Source organism: Dipteris shenzhenensis, chromosome 27 (genome assembly GCF_047967505.1).
Source record: "Dipteris shenzhenensis isolate YYH24624 ecotype China chromosome 27, Dip_SZ_1.0, whole genome shotgun sequence".
NCBI lineage: Eukaryota > Viridiplantae > Streptophyta > Polypodiopsida > Gleicheniales > Dipteridaceae > Dipteris > Dipteris shenzhenensis.
Genome location: NC_141622.1, coordinates 34,301,117 through 34,322,084, shown reverse-complemented (window position 1 = coordinate 34,322,084; position 20,968 = coordinate 34,301,117). Strand labels below are relative to the sequence as shown.

Here is a 20,968-nt window from a genome sequence, read left to right as displayed (position 1 = left end):
ATACAAACATTGCTATACGCTGATGACATAGTCCTTATATTGTCCTCAGCGGAGGGGTTACAAAGACACCTGGAGGCCCTAGAGCTCTTCTGCGGAGAGAGCGACCTAACAGTCAGCCTTAGGAAGACCAAGGTCATGGTCTTCAACACCTCACCTGCAGTGCTCCGGCGACTCAGCTTCACTTACCATCGTGAGCCAATGGAGATAGTGCAGTCCACATATTTGGGAGCAGTCTTCACAAGACCCCTTTTCACGATGACCTAGGCAGCCCAAGCACGCCTCACATAGGGGCAGAGTGCTTTGGCTTGGCTAGAGAGAGAGTGCTTCCAGGCACACTTCCAAGACCCATCAGCGAAAGGCTGGCTTTTCAACACACTAGTGCAACCAACGGCCATGTATGCAGCATCCTTCTAGGAAAGTGATCTACCGATGACGAATTGGAGGAAATTTGAGTGGCTACAGGTGACTATGGGTCGTAGTAAGCCCTCAGTTCCACATGAGATAGTACAAGCACAGTTCACCATGCCACCTCTACACATTGATGCCATCTTTCAGACAGTGACATTCATCCATAGCGTCTGGGACTTACCACGATGGACACTACCGAGGTTAGCCCTCGAGTCTCAGACGACTAGCAAAGGACAGAGCAGACACATGGTATGCATGTATATCCACATGGTTTGCCAAGCACGGTATTCAGATGGACAGGCTCCCAGTATAGCATGGACACATCCCCTAAGTCGATCCCGTGAGATGAGATTAGCTGTATCATACAGTTAGATCTCCTCCAACTCCATACATCTTGGAATTTGGGTTTGGGGGGGCAGGGAGATCAAGAGCTCCCCACCAAGTCCCAGTTCTACTGCGACAACTTCTTGAAAGTATCATCGGAGGGATTCATCATCAAACCCCAGTACTCGAGGACAAAGGACTCTCACATGCATTGAGGATCGCCATTGGACAGATGCGTGTTTCATCCCATCAGTTGAGGATTGAGATGGGGAAAGCAGCAGGTATACCCAGAGAGCAATGGATCTGCATGCTATGCACATCAGGAGTGGTTATGAGACAGAGGAGCATTTTCTATGTGCCTACCCAACTTACCATGAGATCAAGGGACGATACCATTGCGTCTACCAAGAAGGGAGCAGCCTGAGTATTATAACTCTTTCCAACAAATGCACTCAGCGCGGAAAGTTTTACAGACATGTACTTGAATGGTAATTCACATCAAATCATCCCGTATACAAAGAAAATATAAACCAGTAATATAAATAGACAAATGATGTAACGTGGCAGTATTGAGCAACTCATATGAGAGCATATAGATGAGAATGAAACACAGCAGTATTGAGCAACTCATATGACAGCATATAGAAGAGAGTGCAACACAGCAGTATTGAGCAATTCATATGAGAACATATAAGACATTTACAACCTGTTGAACAGCCGCAAGACTCTCAGGAAGTTCTGAGTATGCAGATGCTATGCTGGCAATGAGGATAATTGAGAATACTTGCTTTGACTGCTGCTGTTGTTGCAGCAATTCTGACACAAAACCGAGGCATTGCACCATCACAGGTACACCTTCCACCATCATGGGAATCAGTTGCAGGGGATAACCCTGCTAGTTAGGAACACCAGCACATTAGTTTAAGCATCCTCAACTTCCAAACCTTACATACTCTGTTTGCAGGTCACCACAATAAACCTATAAAGGCTTCACAAATAAAAACTATGAAACAGAGCCTATTATGCCATATGACAGCTTAGCCTTCCACAAATTCTAAGAATAGAAAATAACAATAGAAAATTCTCAATATCTTCAACAAGTATAACATTCTGCTTCCAACAAAATTTGAAGAAAACATGGCCCTGCAGACCTAGAAAGTGGTCATGACCTCATAAGAATCGTTGGCAGCCCTAGAGTGCACTAATGAAATCACATGTAGATCAATATCATCACAGAGGAACTATGTTTGTGAAAATCTACACTAGCCAGGACTACTTTAAAGAAGACATCTCTCTCTGTAAGAGACACCAAGTAGCTGTTTTAGGGATCAATTAAACCCCATCCTCTTTGGGGCCATTAAGGCTGAAGTAATGGATCCTGGATGGGCCCAAAATAAAGACAAGGCGAGAAGGCTGTTTTGATTGCCAAATGAACAACCATACTGGTACTCCTAGCCAACCATGGACGTCCAATCCCCCTCCTTCAGCATCATGGGGTTGCAACCCCTTATTTCCATAACCCTCTCACCTCCACTTGGAGGCATAGTGTTGAAGAGGTTTAGACCTCTTTTGTGCATTTATTATGGCTGCTGGTTTGTGGCTGTTTACATTCAGCCTCAAGTATTCTCTTGTGCAAGTTAGTGAATGCACTCAAGCTCCCATCTTTGAGGAAGATACAGTTTTCTGGTTTTGCATCATACTCCTAGTACTAGCTTGGTGGTCTATCTTAAACGATAACGATCATACCCTCTAACTTGTGCACGTCAAACAAGGACATATATACTGAAAACCAAACCTTGGCTTGATGATTAGAGTAGGAGAGATTTAGTGTGCTTTTTCAAAAAAAAGATGTAAGTCTTTTGGCAAGTTCAAAGTCATTTTATCAGGTGCTGCTGCTCTTTTACTTCCATTTATGCTTACACTAGCAACAACATTTTGGTGTACTTCATTGTCAATACAAAGAATGGTTGGCCATTATACATTATGAGACGAAAAGAAAGCTCAAGAAGACAGCCATAAATCTTACAAACTTCAAGGATTGAGTAAGGCCACGAAGTTTCACAAAGACAAAAGATTCACGAAACTCTGTTTTAAGCCCTATTATAAAAGGCATTTAAGCTAGCCAACATAAATCCTCAAATTTTCTATTTGAAAGAAATAGGGAGTCCTTTAAGTAGAAGAAAAGTGCTTCAATTATGGGGGGGCAACTTCTCTTCTACAAGTGCTCCTTTAACACGAAGATTCCCCAAGTACGATAATGAAAGATCATCCCACTATATATTATGATTCCCAAGGTTGAGCTCCATATGGATCTGAAACAAGCACACGTTTAAAGCTATTTTAATCAGCTGTAATATCAGCCTTGTCTTTTCCTCTTTGATAACTGGAATATTGAGTAATATCCCCTAAAATAGTTAGGTCCTTGGAACTATTCACTCAGTTCAGTACTAGGCTTGCAATGCTTGTTAATAGGCAACTTTATGATCAGCAAGAAATTTTACACCGCCAAAACTTCACCTTGGTGTTCATGATGAGATAGGCAATGCATGCCTTTAGAAGAACCTAAATGGAGCTAACAAGGTGCGTGTGATGGTAGGTAGACTACAACATGGCAAGGAGACCATGAGCACTGTTTCTTTCGATCGTTAAAAAGTTGACATGTAACACATGCACGTGAATCAAAGGTCGTGCATGCAAAGGTTAAAATGTAAGGGCTTTTAGTAGTCACAACTTATGGTTGTCAGAAAGGTCAGATACTAAACGTTAGAGACAGTTTAGGGTCGAGTACCTAAAGAGCCTAAAACTTCTTAAATATTAGAAATGATTTTTTAATGTGTGCGTGCATGCGTGCATGTGTGTGTGTGCACGAGTGTGTGTGTGTGCGTGTGTGTGTGTGTGTGTGTGTGTGTGCAATATGATGCCTGCCATGAGGGTGACATCCATGCTTCTTGCATACAGCTTTTCTTTTTATGTTTCTGATCTTTGGGATACTCTCTATTTTGGAGACTTCCCATCTTGTAAATTTATGAGAATATAAATACACTAGATTTTACTTTTTTTTAAAAAGTGTGTGTGTGTGCACATGCGTGTAGCGATGGAGCCCTCCTCTGCCCTGCCAACCTCGTCTTCCTCCCCGTGTGTGTGTGTGTGTGTGTGTGTGTGCGTGCGCGCACATGCATGTAGCGATGGAGACCTCCTCCTCTACCCTGCCAGCCTCATCTTCCTCCCCGTTTTCGTCCGTGCAGTCACCCTCGACGTCCCTCTGCCTACCTTGTCTTCCGTACAGCTACCGTCAACTGTACGGCCTTCCGTACAGGTTCCGTGTACCCTGCAGCCCCCCGTACAGTTTCCCGTACAGCTCCCGTGCTCCCTGCACATCCCCGTACAGCCTTCTCTACAGCCGTCTACTCTGCCACTTTTTCCTTCGGTGCCTGCCGTACGACCATCCATACAGGCTATACGGTCATCTGCGCAGCCTCCTTCCGTATCTGTGTTGCAGCCCTCGGTGGCTTTTGCTCCAGTCTCATCTTCCTCCTCCTTTCCTGCTGCTCCGACACCTGCTTCTTTTATTTTCTCTGCCTCAGCACCTCCTTCTGCCTCTGCTCCTCCTACTCGTGTTTTTCTTCGGCGAAAGCATGGTGGTTTGTTTGCCTCGCCTTCAATTAAATCAACAAGGCTGGATGTTTCCGATGGCCCTTCTTCTTCCCTCTAGCTAGATCTAGTATTTCTACAAGGCATCACCTCCAAGTATCTTCTATGTATTCATGGAGCGAGGCATTTGCTGGATGTATAGCCCTCCCTGGTTGTGAGCCCCTGTTTCAGAAACGCCCTAGTCGATGCGTCGGGGTCTCCAAAACTAAGAAGTTTGTTTCTCTTGAAAACAAAAAGTAGGTGCAGGTCAAGTGTATGCAGACATGTCTACTTTCTATATGTACCTTCATAAGACTAGAATATGTCCAATATTACAAGTTAAAATGTGTTTTAGACCAAGAAAAAGAACAAAGGAAAGAAGGAAGTTTGTAAGCAACTTTGGACGAAATCATGAGTAAATGAGAAAATTAAAAAATAATACATAACTTGGTAAGCAAAGCTACCTTAGCCTAGATTTGAAATCTAACAAAAGAGTATAACAGGTATAGGCAAACATTCATGTATACACAGCTATGCAAACATTCATGTATACACAGCTATACAAAAGAGTAAAATATGCATGAGACAAAACAAACATTTGAGATACTTGAAACTCAACTGTACTACTGGACCAAAAACATCTGGTTCTAAATTCTAGCATGTTGAATCATGTGCTGGCTACCTGAAAATGGAGAAGCTTGAGAAGTAGATGATTTGTTTGCAAAAATGACGATAGAAAGCCACATATAGCCTTACGAGCCTCAAGTAATGGTCCGGGCCTTATTTTATCACCAATGCTGGTGCGAGGCATGCATGCTTCCAAAAGTATCTGGCATACAGCACTGGAACAAAAAACATTAGTCACTAGGAACACCCCACCACCACTGCCTTCTTTTGCTATGCTCCATCCACTCCTTTGTTATTCAAGCACCTTGCAGGGCAAGACACAGATCCCAACAACAAAGCCAAATGCTTGAAAGCAGTATATGAGCATACCTGTCTTGTGCTGTGAGGGCCGCAGCAACTTCATCCGCTTTCAGATTTCCTTCTCTTCCCCCATCTGATGCTACTCCCAAACAAACTCTACGGTTAACAGTGAGCAATTCCAAAAGGACATCTAGGAAAACAGACAGCACAGGTGTTCTATATACTTCTAGTTTACAGGCTAATATAGTCAAAGGTTCCTGCACAAGGTCATTATACGAGTTCCTTACATTTTTATACTCTAAAGAGGTGACCAGGTCCTTTATTTGTGCACTTATAACTCCCATTTCATCATTGTTAGCTTGGGAGTCATGTGACATGTCCAATGTTGCCTCAACAAATAAAGGGATCAATGTATGTCTCATAAAAGGTTGAAGACCTGACCACCATGCACAAAACTTCTCTTGCAGGCAGCGACTACATTGCATATTCAGAAGCCTTGGTACCAGCTCTTTCACAACCAGTGCTTGAAGTTCTAAGACCTCTTTCTCACATTTCTCTTCATAGATACTAACATTACCATTAAGGAAGCTCAGTATTTGAAGTGCAGGTAATGGTTCCTGGAGAGCTTTCTCCATCTTTTTTTTTGCCAAATCAGAAGTCAAAATGACAGTATTCCCAGAAATGTCTGTTGCCTTGTTCCCTACAAATTCATGGAGTCGATCCTTAGCACCAGCAGAAGCTGTAGTTAAACATCCAGCCCACTCCAAATTATCAGAGGTTGGGATTTCTTTAATACATGCATCAGAAAAACCAAACGCTTCTGTAAGGTCCTCAAGCAGTACAGGAACATGAAGCCGTTCAGGGAAGAGCATAGAAGCCAAGCTTAGCCACTGCATGACAATCATCTCAAAATGAGCACAATTTGACCACTTGTACAGGTACATAAGTGTAGACGAGTGTCAAATTGTAAGCAAAGGAACTACACTCACACAAAAACAAATAAAATTAGAACTAACATTCAGTATGATCAGCCATCCCTCTATATAAGTGGCATACATCTTGTTAAACCAAACCTGTTTTGTAAGAGGAGAAGTATTATATTTCCCAAAAAAATAATCACAGTAACTCATTATCTTATATGCACAAGAGAATTTACACCTAATGTCTAGCAGTCAATATAAGATGCTCGTGAGTGTTTGGGGTAAGAGGTGGGTGATGATGGTGGATGATGATGTTTGCATACCTGGGGGAATAACACTTCAAAGTCAGGCCAATTCTTTTCCATATAGCATATAAGCTGGCGAAAAGGTATCCTATCAAGTAAACTTGACCACCAGCTCTCTTCACTGTCTGTGGAGTTGAAAATTAAAGATTCAGAGCTTTCACAGCCAGCTTCAACTCCCATATTGCGCAAAAAACTCTCTCTGCAAAGCATGTAATAGGAGGCCAGTATTGCCCTTACTCTCCTATTTGCGGTGAATATCTTGAGATCAATGACATCCGTCTCTGTTTTTGCTCTAAAAGAAGGCATGGGGACAAGTGAACCTTCCAAGAACAGACGAGAGAGGGGAAGCAATCTGAATGTTTGAGATCCAGGCTTGCCCTGGAGATTAACAGCTGGAGCTTCTGCATAGGCTTGTATAATCTGGGATAAAAGCTGCAGCCAAAAAAAAAGACCTTAGTGTTCTCTCTCTCTCTCTCTCTCTCTCTCTCTCTCTCTCTCTCTCTGGCTGCAGCCTATGTTCATGGTCCACGCTCCACGCGCTCACGCTCAGCCTACGCTCCATGCTCAGCCTATGCTCAAAGAGATGGTTTGCAGGACTATGTGCCCCCCACATGGACAGACTACCCCCTTTCCGGTCGAGCATGGATGCTCCTTTCTCTCCCCTCCTATCACACAAGGTCAACCAGGTTATCCGTGAGGATCTACTACAGCTACACACATTCTGCACTTGGTTGGGGCCGAGTGATCTTCCAATGAAGCTGAGCTTCTACAGAGATCACTTCTTACATATCACAGCGGAGGGTTTCATTGATCCACCAGGATACATGCAGATTCACCTACCCCACTCGCTGAGGATCTCCCTTGGGCAGTTCCGGGTCTCTTCACACAGACTTCGTATCGAGAGCGGCCGAGCAGAGCGGTTACCCAAGGAGAGGCGCATATGCACACTATGTGATATGCAGGAGGTTGAGACAAAGGGGCGTTTCATCTTCAAGTGTCATGTTTACTATGAGATCTGAGGGCATTTCTACTACCTCTTCAAAGATAGTATGGGATGTTGGCTGGTGTCCTCTCCTACCCAAACCAGAGATGTTTGGCTGGTTTCATTCATGAGATGCTCAAACACCGAGATAGGATACTCCCAGCACGAAGACAGGAGCAGACTTCTCCCTTGACTGATACCTCTCAGAGCTCTATCACAGAGTTCTTTCGGCCAGATCACATAGACCCCCATGAGGCGAGACCTCGACATGACCGTGGCCCGGACCTTGTGACCCGACAGCTCAAACAGAGGGTTGACTCACAGATCAGGGGACATCCCCTCCTTGTTTAGGGTCGGAGCCCGACCGACGGGGGTCACAGTGGCCTTGGTTAGACGCAGAGCTACGACCAAGAGACGTACCAAGACTGCACCCTTGAGGGGGCGACAGCGTTCTATTGCTGACCTCATGCCTCCGCTTCCATAGCCTCATCTACCCTGATGTCCTATTGCTAACGATAATGATGATGATGGTTACGATGATGATGCCAACGATGATGCTGAGATTTATATATATATATATATATATATATATATATATATATATATAGTCTATGTTGTACTTAGGACTTAGTACTGCCATTTTGCATTTTGCATTGGTGTTGATGCTCGTTCAGTAGCTCCACTACCACAGCTCATTGTATTCAGGTTTTTTCGTAGTCTCATAGGCCCATCGGTCTTCCAAAGACTTTAATAAACTTTCTTTTTCTTTCTTTCTTTTCAGCCTCACCATCGCTCAGCCTACGTCCATTGATCCCTTCGTCCAACCTCACCACGCTTCACACTTCAGCCATCCATCTGCTCTCTCCTCTGCTCAGCCTACGCCATCGTCGTCCGCACCTCCATCGTTCCACGCTCCATCGCTCACGCTCAGCCTCGCCATTGCTGCTAAGTCCACGCCATCGCTCCACGCGGCCTAACAGGCAAGAAACGGTCACCCAGTTGCTGCCATGGCTAGGCCAGGCTAGGCAAACCAGTGGTTAGACTAAACCTGGTTAACTAACTCTAGTTAGTAGGCTAGTTACAGGCTAACTAGACTATCAACTAACCAGACTAGAACCAATCAATCTGGTTAGTGTAACCAGACAGTTACTCACCCAGTTACTCCACACCACTCCCCCCCCCAAAAAAAAAGGGGGGGAGGGGGTGTCACCTGTCATTTTCTGTCTGTCAAAGACAATCTATACCTATCAGAAAACAACAAAAAAATCAAAGAAAATCCTCCTCCATTCCCCTCCACATTCACCCAATCTCCTCCGTCCCAACCTACAACCCCGACCCACAGCCCCGCCTTCTGCCCCCTCCATTGAGCTCTCCCGCTCCCCGTCTTTTTTCAGCCCCCTGTGGGTACCTCCCGTCATTTGGGGGGAGGGGGCTCATGCTCTTGCTCCCACTCCCACTCCTACACTAAGACCTGCACCGAATACGGGTCAGTCAAACGAAATGGGGAAAGGTGGCAAAGATACGGATAAAGCCGCCAAGAAAGATGACAACAAAGCCAAGAAACAAACACAATTAAAACTCGAGGATGTGAACACACGCTACAACCGCAGTGGACTCAGAGTTGACAGCAAAGCAAAGGCGGGGTACACCTTTGCCTCAGCTTCAGTCTCAACTTCAGTCTCAGCTACATCCTCATCCTCAACTTCAGTGCAAACCTCAACTTCAGCCTCAGCGTCAGCTCCAGTTCCAGTTTCAGCTCCAATTCTGTCCACAACCTCTACAATTACAGCTACTAGCTCTGATATACCCCTACCCATGACATCGATTGATCCACCCTTCCCTAGGATAGAGGGGTTGTCACTGACACCATCTCTCCCTTCTTCTCCTGCTACAGTTCTCTCTCCGATTATGACACCTACTTTCGAGGGGTCATACACTGTTCCGCACTACTCGACCTTTTTCTCCCCTTTGCCTCTCAGTCAGCCCACGTTCCCAGTGTGCAGCCCACTCTCATTCTCAGCCACGGCAATGAAGTGCTTGAAGCATGAAGAAACTTCAGATTTGGATTTCAAGGCAAAAATCCAAGTGTACCTCGTGAAAGTGACAAAATAATAGAAGCCCCCAACAGCTACAACCCTCATGGTCCACAAACATCACTATGAACCAGATAAAGCTTGCGTGAAGACCAACTCTCCCATCCTTGGGAAACACACCACGGTGCATCTTACCAAGCAAGCATGGTTCACAAACATGCTTTGACGCATATGCATTTTGGGAAGACCAACCACCATACCCTCCTTATATAACTTCACCAAGGCTCCAAAATTGAGCTGCCCAAACCTCTCATGCCACAAATGGGTATCTACCATGGTAGAATCAAGAGCAAAGACATGTGCATCTGCAAGCACAGCATCATCATCCAAACATCTATCATAAGCATCAAGTCTATAAAGACCTCTAGTCAATGTGCCAGTCAAGACCATAGTAAAGGCATGTGTGTTAGGTGTTGGAAGCAATGGAAGCTCAAAAATGGAAGCACAATGGAGAAAAACGAGATGCTGTAATAGATTGCTGTAAAACTGAAGTGTGAAGGCTCAAGGGAGAGCCAACATAACAAAACCCTAGGGCTGACTGTCCTAACTGGACTAAGTGTCCTAACTGACTATAACTAGGCCTAAAAGGCTCATACCAAGGTATAAGTGGCATCTATGGATAGCCCATGAGATAGCCTACAAACCCTCCTCCATGGTATGGGCTGAAGTATCCTGGACACGGCTCAGGATACCTAAATATCTAGTGTCATGGTTGCACATGTTCATCCCGTAGGGATCTAGCAACCTATGACTGTACAGAGTACAACAAATCAAGTTACAAAAGGTACTAAGTTCAAAGCTTGCCGAAAAGCCTCAAACTTAGGTCGAGGTAGAGCCTTCGTAAAAAGATCTGCCAAGTTGTCTTTAGTGGGAACATAAGACAACTCAATATCACCTGCTGATAATCGCTCTCTCACATAGTGATAGTGAACCTCAATGTGCTTTGTGCAAGCATGGAAAACTAGATTCCATGCAGCAGCCAAAGCACTCTGACTATCAGTAAAGATGACGGTAGGAGCAGTCTACCATGCACAAAGATATGCAAGTAGCTTCCGAAGCCAAACACACTCCATTGTAGCTATAAAAGCCGCTTTGTACTCAGCTTCATGGCTAGAAGTAGCAACTATACTCTACTTCTTGCTGAACCAAGAAACACATGAAGTACCAAGCACAACACAGCTGCCACTATGTGACACACAAGTGTCCGAACAACCAGCCCAATCACTATCAGTGAATCCATGCATGACAAGTGAAGTATCAGCCCCATAAAGAAGGCCTAAATGATGAGTGCCTTTAAGATATCTGAAAACACGCTTCACGGCATGCTAATGGTGCATAGATGGGCTGTGCATATATCTGCTCAACTATGAGACAGCATACTGTAGATCAGGTTTCGTATGGCATAGGTAAATCAATCAACCAATTGCCTGCTGATAGAGAGTGACATCACATGTACCGCTGCCATCCTCAAAAGAGAAGTGAAAACCAGTGTCTAATGGTGTGGACACTGACTTGCAATCCTCAAACTGAAAACGCTGCAAAAGCTGTCCCCATGTTACCACCCTCATCAAGCTTTAAATCTTTCAACTGCCTACGGAGATAGGCAACCCTCACCTCATTCCGCACCTGATACAAAGATGCAAGCTGATCCCATGGTTGCTTAGCTGTCTTGCAAGACCGAATATGAGGGATAATAGCCCGTTTCACTGAAAAAGCAATCAAGGCATGTGCTTTGGCATCACGACCATCCCACTGAATTTGCTCCCGTGAAGGAGGCAAAGCACCTAGAGCAGGAGGTGCAGGAGTCCTGGCTGTAGCAGTAGAACCATCACCCATCACCTGAAGAAGCAGAGGCTGTAGGTGTAGCACCAGTGACAGTGCGTGTAGGCTTGACCTCAGAACTTGAAACAATATGCCATAGATTCTTGGCAACCAAAACATGTCCCATCATGTATGACCACATGGGGTAATTGGTGCCATCAAGCTTGTCATCAGCCCAAACAAATCATCTTTGCCACCAGACATGGTGCTGAAATACAAGGCAAATGCACTAACTGTCTGGTGCTGAAATACAAGGCAAATGCACCAACTGGTAAAGCAAATGAGAGAAAGGCAACCTCTCAAAATCAAGTGCCAAAAACCTGCCCAAGCTTCAAAGCTTATGTATGCAAAAGACTCTGCTGTCCCAAGGTGTACCTGTTGCAAGAAAAATCCCCAAAGGCAACACAAGACCTTCCAAGGCAACACAAGGCCTTTCCAAAATGCAAATGAAGCAGAAATTAAAAAAAGCCAATGCAACAATGGCTTACCCAATGATGTACAGCAGTGACAGGCTCTGAAAGCGAGTAAATGAGGGCTGGAAATGAGAATTACAGCAAAAGAAGTGCTCCCACGAGAAGGAGAGCACCTAGAAATGGAGAGAAAGAGATCCAATGGAGAGAAGCTCGCAGCCCAAGGCAAAGGGATGCCAAATGAGGAGGGAAGGGCTCAAAGAGAAGTCTCCGGATCAAGTCAGCAACTCCAAATGGCTCCAAATGCCGGCACGCAGCTCGAGGCAACTCCGAAATGCTGAGAAACCTTCAATATAATTGGCACACACCCCAAGGCAGCTCCCGTACGAATTTCTAGCAGTGTACAGATGTACGGATTTCTTGCGACAAAAATGCTCAAGGCCTTTGCTTCAGCCCACTGAGGCTTGTATGAGTTCGCTTTTCAGTCTACTTTGTCTCATAGGTCAGCGAGACCTCCCGTGGACGTTAATTTCTCTCTCTCTCTCTCTCTCTCTCTCTCTCTCTCTCACCATGTCCTTGGGGGAGGTGGAGAGAAAGGAGCACTCTTTATGCATATGCCCGACATACTAAGAGATTCGAGGTCGATACACTGCTTGTACCAGAAGGGACTTGGGTTTGGACCACTTTCTCGCCTGATCCATTTCCAGGACCAGGTTTGCGTCGGTCTCTACTTGATGGAGATGCGAAGGCATAGAGAGACCCTTCTGAGACAGATCAAGCAGCCTGTGATCCCACCCGAGCTAGATATAGATGCAGCCCAAAGACAAGTCACAGATTGCTACGCCTTTGAGTCAGCTTCAAGACACAGCGAGGTTGTCACAAAGGAGATAGATGAGATGAGGGCAGAGTGGGCTCATGAGAGGGGATAGCACTCAGGAGCAGAGCAGAGAGTGGCTAGACCATGCACTATGGAGGTCCTGCATATCACAGCCTTCCTCAAAGGGGAGCACCAAAGCCCAGGAGTCACTATTGACATGGCACGCTAGATACAAAGATCCCAAAAACCACGCCCCCCCATGCCACTACGAGAGATGACCCGTCGGACGCAACTCCAAGATATCCTCGCGACACATAGGAGAGCAACCATTGCACCTGGATATGCTTTTTGAGTATCTGTATCTCCATTTACATTGTTTTCCTGAGTTCAAAGCTTCTTTGAGTTTCTTTAGGACATGCACGGGTCTTAGCAAACCCCTTGCTTCAGCCCATAGCAGCTTGTGTGTGCCATTTGTGATTGTAATTTGTTTCATAGGCCTGCGAGGCCTTCTGAAGACCTTAATACATCTTTCTTTCTCTCTCTCTCTCTCTTGGCGGGCCCTCATGAGGGAATGCTACTCCCACTAGATTATCTTGCTGGATTTACCTACCAAAAAAGAGTCAAAAATCAGCATCAAAGCATGGGGAAAGCACAAAGGGAGAATGACAAGGACAAGGGGAGCAGCAGGAAAGAGGACAAGAATCCAAAACAATCGAATCTAGGATACGTAAATACACGCATCAACAGGAGCGGACTAGGAGTGGACAGCAAAGCAATAACGAAGAACGTTGCATCATCATCATCTTCAGCAATATCCACCTCGGGATCCTCAACTTCCACATCAACATCCACATCGGTCAATACTACAATTGTTACACTAGGTTAACCGTCTACTTTGCAATATATAGATCTGGATTGGTCCACAGTACTCTTTCTCTTCCCTATCAACCCTTCCTCTTAGCCAGCCCTCCTTCCAGTATCTTAAGGGATTCACTTCATCACTTTCTCAGATATCCCCTCTCTCTGCTCAGCTCACTAGATCGCCACCTACCATGCAGCCCCACCCCTCCACCTTTGTACCAGCTCCCTTCATATTCGAGATCCCAAGAGGACCAAGCTTCCCACTGGCTAATCCACCGGATGCCTAGGAGTCTCTTCTCATTGAGGTACACAGCATTCATTCACGTGCAGTGGAGCTGACCCGATTTGCACAGAAGCAGGCCCGCTTCACTCGGGAGCAGGCGCTTATTGTACAGTAACAGGCCAATCTCATTCAGGAGCTCACGCAGTCTGCATTGAGCACTGCCTCAAGGGGGACACCAACAGCAGCAGTGGAGGCCCAAATGGTCACCATGCTGTCAGCCATTGCAGAGACTAAATGGGTAGATGTGGTGAAGCGGGAACCTGCGAAAGCAACCGTTTCGGCTACCCTTTTGCAGCAGCAGCAGAGGACCATTACAGCTCTCAGCATCAGACTCCGTGGGATCCCACGGACAGAGGTCACACCAATAGACGACGCAACCATATTTGTTGCGATCACTCTAGGGATTCCTGATCACGCCCTAGTGGGAGCATGGCAAGTGGAGAGAGATCCCTAGCAGTGCGCTGGCCGGCTTGGTGTGGATGTCTCCTTCATAATGCAGTGGGCCCTAAAGGTAGGCATGAAGCCTACCATGCCTTTGGCGCGCCATCGCATGGACACAGACTACTCCCCTTCCAAACCAGTGTTGAAATCGCAGAAATCAACAATCTCCCACCCATATGAGGGCCTTGTTCTCCACCCCCCTCCCTCCGGACCATGGTGAGTTGGAACGTGCATGGACCTAACAATCGTACATGGCAACCACCACACCAACTGATACTTCAAGAGTTGCAAAGGTTGTGGTAGGATGGGCAGTTGATTTTCTCTTGCTCCAGGAGCACAAGTTTTTACCAACAGATACCCGACGCCAGCACCGCCTAGGGAGAGGCTCCCATGCGTGCTTCCCTACAATAGGCAAGAGTTGAGGGGTCTACATCTCTATGTCCCAAACATTGGCCCCAGAAGTGTTCGATTAGGGTGAGCTTATCAAAGGGCGGGTAGTGTGGATCGGCTTACGGATGGGTGGCTCTAGGATTGGGATTCGTTTGTTCCACTCCTTGCATACAACAACGCTCTTCTTTTCGGAGGCAACTTACTCCCAAATGTTTATTCTTGGGTTGTTGGAGGAGATTTCAACCACCTAGAGTTCAAGGAGAACAAGCTAAGGCATAATCTCCTTCTCAGAGACGCCCACAGCTGAGAGGATCACATAGGAGCAATTCATTTTCACAATCAATAGTCGTGGCCAGTGGAGAGAGGCGGAGTTTTCCAAACTTCCCAACAGCCTTCACTTCGCCTTCAACCAATGGAGGCATGATGGCCCACTAGAGCATCGCGACACGTTCTATGTGGAGGATTGGGTGATGCATAGAGGGGAAGCCACAAGTATTTTGCCAGATAGAATGATGTCAGATCGCTACCCGATTGTACTTCACCTACAGCATCCCAGTCGTGGAGCACTCCCACAAAGGGGGGGTCCAAATCCCCGATCCTTTGCTTCAGAAGGAGGAGGTGCAACAAGTCATGGCCAAGATTTCGCAGTAGCCAAAGAGCCCCCCTAGGGGTGGTTGGGCTACTTGGGTGGCAAAACGATCTAGAGAACCGATGGGGAGCTCCAGTCCCCAGCTCTTCGTCAATGACACTCTCTTCAGGCATGAGAGAGCACTAAGACAAGATCTAGCTTCCATAGAGCTACTCAAAGAGCAAAACCCTAGTCTCACACTGGCTCGCAAACCATTACGAAAGTGCGTGGCTTGACCGTCAGGCCATAGAGATCCGTCGAGCTAAGAACTCATATCATTCTTTCCAAGCATGGTAGGTAGAGCAAGAAGACAATATGATTAGGCAATTTTTTCAAACCACTAGCCTCCGTTCAGCAAGGACAATGCACTACGGGGCAGCCAGAAGAGAGCGGACAGCTGCACTCAAGCCCGCAAGAGATCCTAGAGATGACCACAAACTGTTCCAGTCCGAGGAGTCCACCCAGGTCCTTGCAGCACGGGAGGCAGCCTGGGCCCATATCCCAACGATGGTCTCTCAGAGTACACGCAAGCAAGTGGAGGTGCTTTTCACTGATGAAGAGCTTTTGGAGCCTTCAAGGGACCTCCCTCCTCAAAAGTGCCTAGTGAGGATGGATTGGCATTGTCCTTTTTTAGACGCTTCTGGAAACACATTCACACCCCCTAGATTTTCCACTCTGGCTCTCTTCCACAGTCCTTGAGTCAAGGTTGGATTTATTTGATCCCAAAGGGGGGGAATAGGTCGAACATTCGCCAGCCGAGATTGGTTACTCTATTGGACACCACTTACAAGGTCTTATCTAGGCCTTGAGATTGCAGTTTTGTGGCCCCACCTTGCGGGTATCATCCATCGACAAGCAAACAGGTTTGTTCAGGAATGCAATATCCTAGATAATATCTGCACCTTCTAGGAGCCAATTGATTGGGCCTAGGAGTCGTCTCAACCTATCACAATCCTCCTTTTGGATTTCGAGAAGGCTTATAACAAGGTGGAGTGGTCTTTTCTGGAAGGCACCATGCAGAGGTTGGGCTCTTCGGACAAATGGATTCAAGGGGTTTCAGAAACTTGCAACCCCCAATCTGACTTAGGTTGTCAGGTGGGCATGGATATTTCAGCAGAGCACTGGATTGTCAGGTGCTGGAAAGTGCGAGGCGCAAGCGCTTATGTACTGGAGCTTGAACACACCTTCTCAGGCAAGCAAGGCCCTTGTGGCCAATCAGATCCTCCTGGCCACAGCTTTGTATATAGCCTCTTACTGCTTTCAAAAAGGTTTTCACTCAAGCACCTAGTGCACAATTTCTTGTGGGAAGATTCACAGGATACAAGGAACAAACAAGCCAGGGTTGCTTGGCAGATTGTGATCCTGCCCCAGGCACAGTGAGGACTTGGCGTCACTGATTACGACGTGCCCTTTTGGGCAGGCTGTACACATTGCGCACCATTTGGGAGTGCGGAACTTCAAGATCTAGGGCGACCACTGAAAGGCGGGAGTGTTTCTACAAGGTTTGGCCTGGAGGTATCTTTTATGTTTTACCAAGCCAAGTATTCGAAGATGATATGCAGGAGATGTATCATGGAAAATATAGCCATGAAAGAAAGATTCAAGAAAATGTGGTATCCTTGTACTAATACATTCAGACCTTTGTGGTCCATTGAATGCTAGATCTATAGGATATAAAGTATATTTCCTAACATTCATAGATGACACTTTATTAAGAAAGACATGGGAAAAAATGTGAGGCACTTAAATGCTTCCAAACTTTGTTGCCATGGTTGAAAACCAAACTGGCAAACATATCAAGGCTCTCAAATTAGCTGTATAGTCCTATGCCCTTGTTCAATTCCCTAGGCACTGAGCTGGGTTCTCTGAAAACAGGCTGATTTTTTCTAACAGCCAGTTCTCTCTTTTTCCCAACATCAGGGCCTTTCAGATTGCTAATTTGTATGGTTGTAAAAGACATCCAATTTTTCACCTATAAACTCCAAGTTTATAAATTCAAAACGAGTAGAGATCATACAGGATGTAATGGCTCCACAGAAACAGAGATGCAGTGTGAAACGGCCTCAGAAATATCGATTCCATAGCGTAAAAAATGGCCAGAGCTTAGCAGTTGCTCCATACATTTCAGGGTCAAACAGCCATGCTTCCTGCAAAAATTTGAGAACCAACCACTTTAGTAGTCTGCTTAACACACTCCATACATCAGACACAACCGAAGATTAAGAATTGTCCACTGTTGTAGCTTGCTAAAAACAAACACTTTGTGTTGTTTCAGACATGCTATTGCTTGGAAATTAGGAAAAGTACAAACTTGGACAATCCTCACGTTTTGTTCGAGATTGGTCCTTCGGGTCGCAAAGCAGAAACAGCCTTCACTAATAATGATGGTTCAGATATGATTTCAGCAGCCACAGCAGCATCATGCAGCTCACGCATCAAAGCATTATGCACTGTCACATGCATTCCCAACGCCTCTCTCACAACCTGGCAAACCAAAGCCACATGAATCACCTCGTTGGCTTTCCTTTTCTTCTTTTTCCTGTACTTGTCCCATTCCCTTTCCATCCTTTTTCCCTTTTTTTCGTCACCATACAATACAGCTTTCAGCAATGTTCATAAACCATTCTATATAATCCTAACCAGATACATGCTCCTTAAAACCCCCTGTAAGATCTTTTGTAGTCAACATTGATGAAAGCATCTATGAAGCATATCATCAGGACCAGGGACGTTTTGTTAAGCAAATCCAGTAACCTTATTGCAATGATCTTTATACTCAGATCAGCCATGGAGTTAATAGGAAATTTGAGCCATCACTGGATTGAGCTGCTCTACTCGTGCTATGACACTTTTTTTCATCAAGCCAAGGAAGTCAGAGCAGAATATATTGATGAAGAATCAAATCACAGTACAATGAGACAACTGAGCAAAAAAGGTTCGGTGATGATTCATCCAAACATAAAGGAACCATGCATTAAAGGAAGTAATGCACACAGAAAATCTGAAAATCGAAATTCCCTACTTCAAAGCCACAAAAAAATGCAAGGGAGAACTTAAAAAACGGGACAATAGATATTTATACCTTCACTGCAAGTACTGAATGCAAGTGCAAAGCAAAGCTCTTTCATTAGAATGGCATGTATCTTATGAAGTAGCTGCTGAATTAGATACGCCCACTAGAAGGTCCACATGTATAGTTAGCAATAACACGGATTGCATAACAAGGATCCAAGGGGGAAGAATAGATATTTATATCTTAACTGCAAGTACTGAATGCAAGTGCAAAGCAAAGCTCTTTCACTAGAATGGCATGTATATAATGAAGTAGCTGCTGACTTAGATACCCCCACTAGAGTTAGCAATATTTGACATCGTGCATAACACGGATTGCATAACAAGGATCCAAGGGGGAAGAAAAGAATGTCCATCGCCTAAACAAAATCACAAAGTAATCCTCCTCTCCATAAAAAGAAGAACATCTTGAAGAACTAATCCAATATGCCACATATACTAGGAGTAGAAATCACATGGATACAATCCGATACCATGGCAATATCAGAAAAGCGTCGTAGTAGAAGCTGAACTGCAAGCCAGACAGCCAGCTCAGATTCTGAATTTTGGACAAATCCTTCTGATATATTTGATTTGAATAAGACTGCAAGACATTTATGAAAGAGAGCTCTGGTGGAAGCGCCTGTCAAACCAGGCACTAGACAGAAGAATGACATTGCAAGCTGCAAGGTCCTCTCGCAAAGCAATCCATTTCCTTTTGGATGATTTGTTGATAGCTCAGATGGATACATCTCGAACTCGCCACTAAGTGATTTCAGCCAAAATTCCATCTGCATAAACAAAAGCTATGTCTCAGAGAGAACCACAAAATAGACCAAAGAAAGCTAGAACAAAACAGCAGCTAAGAAACTGTGAATATCTGGAAGATCGGACCTCTTCATGCATTGGTTGCATTTCAGCTGCACGAATGATAACACAATAAAGCCTCAGATGAGTACACAACTGACCACACCATCCATACTTTTTTCTGATCATTTGAGCATCAGCAAGTAGGGCCTTTCGTAGATGGTAGGCAGCCCCTTGGCGATGGCTGCAGTAGTCATCCCTTGAAGGAGACAGCATCTCATCTTTGGCACCACTTGAACTGGGCTCAGTCATCAACTCTGCAGCTTCAATCAATGGTGCCAAAGGGCAAAGGGATTCTTTTTGTGAAGTCCCAAGATAAGACAGCATCCATTCTGATGTTTTTTGCGCTGCAAATATCATTCTCGACAAGAAATTCAACTCATCATGAATAAATTCTGACGTCATGTACAAAACTAAGGCTATTGAAGCACAATTGCTGACCAAAGCCTCTCTGCACATGAATGCCATCGAAGCTGATATTTTACTAAGCCTAAGTAATGTCAACAAAGCCTGCTCCACACTGCGAACCACAACCACATTTACTTGCCCTTGAGTATGTAGGATAGGTTCTCCAGACTTTTTAATCAATTGATGTTTAGGAGGTGGATGAGGAGCAGGCTGGGTAGATAACAATGTAACAGATGACTCAGATGATGTACTTAAATGCCTGTCAAAAGTGTCTTGATGTGAAGATATGAATTCAGAAAGTACAAAGAGAGTCTCTCTGACAACCAAAGGGTGATTTATAAGGATGGAAGACAGCAAAATGAAACCCCAGCGTGCAGTCAAAAGACCCCGAACAATGTGTTCTGCAAGTAAGAATAATAAAGGCATGCTCAAAATCTATAAAAGGTTCACAGGTCCCACAGTTCCAAAGTGGGTCAGCATTCCTAGAAGTTGCGGTCAGCTACATAACAAATTCAAAAAATTCACAAATCCGTAAAGCATGTTACCTGGATGTAAAACCGAAGGGCACCGAATGGATGTGATTGGTAGCAGGCAAAGCAGTTCCGGAAGGCATATGTCACTCTCCCATAAGCTTCCTTCATCTTTTTGCTGTTGACACCAAACTTTTCCAGGATCTCCACCATTCTCAATCCTTTTGGAAAATTCTCTGGCTCGCTTGCGAAGTGATATGATGGCAAGCTTTACACGTTCCTCCTATTCTCCAATGCCAGTAATTCAAAAGCTTAACGGTTAGCTAAACTTTGATGCCATGCTTAGCTCGAAACACGCTTCTGGTTACTGTATTATTGATTCCTTGTCAGCTTTTCACATAGTCATAAGAGACTGAGCAATCCTACACATACATAATTGCATAAGAGCATGCATCTTACCCTAGAGCTGTACAGAATGTTCGATACGGACGGCACCTTTTTGGTACCAAAGCCCCAAAAAGCCAAGCACCCTAAACCCAAAAATACTGATTTTCACTATTTTTATTAATATGTGTTTTAAGTTTACTTTTACCGTTTCCCTAACACATGACAAGATGTGGGAGGGCCATTGAAGAAGAAAAAAGTGAGAGGATGGGTAAGGAGCTGCAAGAAATCGCAGTGAAGGGGAACAGTGAAACCGGCCTATCCAGCAAAAGTATTACCAGCAGATTGGGAGCTCAAGTGCCCCTGTACCAAGACAAAGACACGGATTGGCCCCAAACCTTGGCGCCCCTTTCAGTATTTCTTTAATTAATTGAGAGACCCAAAATTTTCCAGGCTACAAAAAGGATACACTCCTTACAATTGGGGCATTCCACATCCCAGTAGGCATCCACATACCCTGCATAGCCCTTACTGTTCACTGCTCCCAC

General features: G+C 45.2%; 1 protein-coding gene across 3 annotated transcripts in view; it reads right to left on the bottom strand.

Annotated features, from left to right (window-relative positions):
• The window catches only part of LOC147884198 (uncharacterized), a 54,683-nt gene that overhangs the window by 8,680 nt on the left and 25,035 nt on the right, over positions 1-20,968 (bottom strand). Inside the window, exons 2-10 of one of the 3 annotated variants that reach the window (XM_087398488.1) lie at positions 20,112-20,319; positions 19,186-19,967; positions 18,786-19,082; positions 17,567-17,724; positions 17,258-17,387; positions 6,533-6,946; positions 5,359-6,179; positions 5,045-5,204; positions 1,439-1,624 (exon numbers count right to left, since the gene is read on the bottom strand). In XM_087398488.1, the coding sequence (XP_087254614.1) occupies positions 1,439-1,624; positions 5,045-5,204; positions 5,359-6,179; positions 6,533-6,946; positions 17,258-17,387; positions 17,567-17,724; positions 18,786-19,082; positions 19,186-19,967; positions 20,112-20,319 (3,156 nt within the window). Of the gene's footprint in view, positions 1-1,438; positions 1,625-5,044; positions 5,205-5,358; positions 6,180-6,532; positions 6,947-17,257; positions 17,388-17,566; positions 17,725-18,785; positions 19,083-19,185; positions 19,968-20,111; positions 20,320-20,968 lie in introns of those variants that run through there. The other 2 variants (XM_087398490.1, XM_087398489.1) reach the window with 2 other exon arrangements.